At 36.4% G+C, this 4,552-nt stretch overlaps 1 protein-coding gene across 1 annotated transcript; it reads right to left on the bottom strand.

The window, feature by feature from the left end:
- Positions 1–2,516: 2,516 nt before the first annotated feature.
- On the bottom strand, positions 2,517–3,696 carry LOC134821592 (ATP-binding cassette sub-family C member 4-like). The gene is made up of 3 exons (XM_063832293.1): positions 3,556–3,696; positions 3,013–3,219; positions 2,517–2,783 (listed from the first exon to the last, which is right to left on the bottom strand). The coding sequence occupies exons 1-3, from the start codon at positions 3,694–3,696 to the stop codon at positions 2,517–2,519; spliced, it is 615 nt and encodes a 204-aa protein (XP_063688363.1).
- Positions 3,697–4,552: the final 856 nt, after the last annotated feature.

The following is a 4,552-nucleotide window of genomic DNA, read 5'->3' as shown; positions in this document are numbered from 1 at the left end:
TTCACTCGTAATAATTAAGGCGACTAATCATTTCTTAAGAACAAGCACCATCAACACACTGTTTGATGCAGGTGTAATGGAAACTGACATAATTAAGAGGACCAGACACAGGAGCGTAGTCACGAGACGTAATGGAGTCACGAGACGTAATGGATGAGACATCAAAATAAATGAAAATTCCTGGCACAAAAAGATTAAATAGGTCCGGGTCCTTGCACGCTAATCCTCTCAATCTCACCTCAAAACTCAATTAAAAGATCTGCCAAAAAATGCGTTACTCAATAAGTTGTTTGGAGTATTCAAACAAGTTATTGAGTAACTAAAAACCGGTCGGCACTCGTTGCTCCAGCAGTTCCATAACCTACCTTATGATACGCGTTTCCGAGAAATAACATTAAATATGGTGTGAATATGTTCAATTTTTATCCAGTTATTAGAATATATATTCGCATACCTTATCGGACCTTATTTGGACGGACATTAATTTCGAACGCTGGAGGCCTTAACGTTCATTTCAATGTCCGTTCAAATAAAGTCCGTTCATTTAAGGTCCGTCCAAGTTAAAGTCCGTTGAATTTTTTTCAAAAATTCGAACTTTTTGTCCAGAATATGACAACTATGAGAACTTTATTGTGCCGTAAGTTAACGACGGAAAAGTTCTTCTTGGTCTGCCGGAGGCACAAAAAACTTTACTAGTATATGATGTTTTCAATGGGCACTTTGCGGAAAAAGTCAACGAAATTATGGCACTCAACAACATAGTTCATGAGCTAGTCCCCGCCAACATTACAAACTTGTTCCAGCCTCTACATATATTACGGTAAATCGTGTTGCAAAGGACATTGTCTATTAGACGAGACTAAAGAGTTTCTCGAATATAAAATTGATTTATAGATTGCAACGGCCCTTAAGCGCTTGGTAAATCTACTTTAATTATATTTTAAGTTTATATAATTATCTGCACCCGGAAATTAAAAACTGCAAAACTTTGCAGCTTCGGGAAATTAAATTACCACAATGATATCAGAGTTCAGACTACGCAATATGTGAGTCAACGAAAATAAATCCCATAGAAAAAGCGCTTTTGATGAATCGCTAATGAGAGCGGGAACTGCAAAACCCTTGCAAATCTTATCGAAGATATTCCCTCTAAGAGTTACTCCCAAGCTCCCACACTGTAAAACACTAAATCATGTCGAGTCCTAAATAATGGTGATCAGTGCAGACCAAACAGCAAAGCCAAAAGAAAATAAAAGGGGGGACCCCCAACCCATGTAGGCGTAGCTGAGACACCTCACAGCAAGTAGACCAAAGTGGCTCTTGTTTGTAAAAGGTGTATCAACTCCCCGCTTGGTTCAGCTAGGCCTGATGGAGTTCTCTTCCAATTATTCAATTAGACAGATATATATAATATAGCCTTCTGAAGCAGCCCACAAGTGAGCCAGAAAGAAGGTTAACTTATTTTATTCCAGCTGTTGTGAGCCTAATGATCATTATGAAAGTCTGGAAATAGAGATCAAGTTTCTAGCTGACTCGTTGAAACTGAAAAGATGTTGAAACTGGGAAACAAAACACTACACGAACGCCCAAAAAGATGAAACAATTGATATGAGCAACGTTTAAAATTGAACAGCGTTTTAACGTTGTATTTAATTTTAGATTGTGAATGAAAAGTTCTTAAACGTTTTATAGGGAAACGTCATGGTTAATTTTAAAGGTTAATTTTTTAACGTTGAACTATTTCATGCACGAAAACCCATTTGATGAAGATGATATGCGATATTAAACACTGATCATGTACACATCTTTTAAAATTTTTACTGCTGAACGACTGCTTTTCTTACTTACTGTATAAAAATGGATCTAAAAATCATTTTCTGGAATAAAAAAACGTTTAAAAAAATGAAAAAAATTCGGATTTTTGATGGTTTTGAGTGCCTTCTAGCGTTCATATTAATGTCCGTTCATATTAATGTCCGTTCATTTAATTTCCGTCCAAATAAGGTCCGATAAGGTATATCCACACTATTTACATTACACGTACAACGTGATAATGATATTATTATCAGTGCAGTGTGTACAACACCAACTACACCGATCAATTGCCAATCTGCGAAACATTCATTTATTATTATCACTTCGAGATGGCAGGGCCTACTCTCATGCTGTCTATATGTGATGATTAACTCTGACTATAGTCGAAGTTTTACTATAGTGAATTGCAGATGAAGTAGGTTGCCTCATGATTCTACTATGGTTATCAAGTTAGTTACATTGATTAAAAAAATCAGCGTTTGTTTGTGGGTGATCCAAAAAAAAAGGTTTTTTGCTCCTACTGAGCACAGAGCAATCAACAAAATTATCCGTATCAACAAATTTTCGTGATTTTTATGATAAAGCTTAAAATTGTACAATAATTCACTTATTAACCTGAACTATTAAACGAAAACGTGTCATGTATGATGATGTATGATATCCAGTTCATGATTCATTACAACTAACCAACTTGAACTATGCTATTCTGATTTTAATGATGTATTAAAACTCATGTTCGCTTGATCCAACAAAACTTCAAACATCCCAGTTTCGTTGACTAAATCGTAGAAGATACTTTCAGGTCTTTTCAGAAGCAATGCAGGGTGGTCAAATTCAGCTAATTTACCCTCGTCGATCACCATTATACGGTCGCTATCAATAATGGTATTGATTCTGTGAGCTATGGTGAGGACAGTGCATTTAGAAAACTCTTGTCGGAGAGTCTGCTGGATCAGTTGGTCAGTTAGCTGAAATTATAAAATTTGTTATAAATAAGGTGAAGTGCCTAATTCAAGCGAATTGACATGATATTTAAAATATAAGATTTTAGTTTGCTACTAAGATATACCGACAATTTTCGAAAAATTCAACTCTGATCAACGAGCCAAATTAAATAATTCATGATTTAGTGTCATGAAGAGTCATCCCTAGCGTAACCGGTAACACATTCATTCAGAATCGATGCAAAATCCCTACCTCGTCAACATTAGCAGTAGCCTCGTCAATAACCAGAAACTTGTTGTCCTTCAGCAAAGCTCTAGCGAGACACAACAGCTGTCTCTGACCAGCTGACAGATTCCCACCACCCTCCTGCACCATCATCTCCAGACCTCCAATCTGGGCTGAAACGTACGATTTCAACTCTACCTTCTCTAGCGCGTCCCACAAGTTATCATCACTGAACTAAGAAAATGGATCAAGATTTACTCTCAAAGTTTCTGAAAACAAAAGACTCTCTTGAGGGATTATGCTGATTGATCTTCTGAGTTCATGAAGACCCATTTCTCTAGTCAACATTCCATCTAGCAGTATTTCACCTTCTGGTTCAACCATTATGAAGAGAGCTTGAAGTATGGTACTTTCACGGTCACCTGCACCAGTTCGACCAACAATACCTATCTTCTCGCATGGTTTGGTTAAGAAGGAAAGATCACGGAGAATGTAATCACCCTCAGGGTCGTACTTCAAGCTAACTTTTCTGAACTCTATTACACCACTGGTAGCCACTTTACTACTTACAATTACTGTTCTCCTCTTATCTATAACCTCTAAAGGAGCCTCTGAAGGTAAATCAGCGTACATATATATCCGCTCAACAGCAGTCATCATGTTTTCTGTCTCGGTATACTGTCGTATGCACCACTGGAATCCGTTGACCATGTTGGTTATATAAACCACAGCTAAACCTGCTACTGAAGCACCCACGACTTCTTTAAGTAGTACAGCTAGAAATGTAGCAATTACATTTACACAGTTTAAGACAGTAAGACAATCGAGACGCAAGGAAAACCTTGCGTGGTAGTGCTTTGATTCGAATATTTCTGTCTAAAACGAACGTTATCATAAAAATGCGCGGTAATTTCGATTAAGGAATGACATAACGGCCCCAACGTTAATGTGGTTCTTGCTATGTTTTGGTTCAGAATTAATTATTATATAATTATAATCTAGTTTATTTTTCTAGTTCAGTTTATAGTTTTCATCCGGCCACACAGTATACAAATATCAAAATATTTGCTGGTGTATAGTTTAACTTTTAAAGTAAAAACCTGATTGTTGGCACGAATAGTGGTCAGTCCAGAAAGGGTTGCCGAAATGTGTGACAAGATGGGACTACGTTCTGAAAAACAAATCAGTTAAAACTGCTTTCATTATATTTATATATCAAAAATAGATAAATCTTTTCATTTAATTGTTTTATATTTATTTCTTATAGTGTTTTTGCTCCTACTGTTTTTGCAATGAAAATACTTACGTGAAGCTTCAATTCGTCGTATTTCAACAGACGTTCGAAGATAGTATTAGTAACGGACAGTATATAGCAAAGTGGCGACTAACAAAATGAGGGGTATTATAAACCAGTAGTTGGCAATAACAGCTAGCCCTACTGATGCTGAAAATGTGACAGAGTTAAATAAACCAATTTCAAGTTGATCAAAGATAGTGAGAGATAATTGAGACGATCAAAAATTTAATGTGATTAAAAACGTATGGATGTTTAATTGAAGTTGGAGGA

The sequence above is a fragment of the Bolinopsis microptera genome, chromosome 10, assembly GCF_026151205.1.
Source record: "Bolinopsis microptera isolate Bmic1 chromosome 10, MBARI_Bmic_1.0, whole genome shotgun sequence".
Classification (NCBI taxonomy): domain Eukaryota; kingdom Metazoa; phylum Ctenophora; class Tentaculata; order Lobata; family Bolinopsidae; genus Bolinopsis; species Bolinopsis microptera.
Note: the sequence above shows the minus strand (reverse complement) of the source record. Positions and strands in the feature narration are given on the sequence as shown.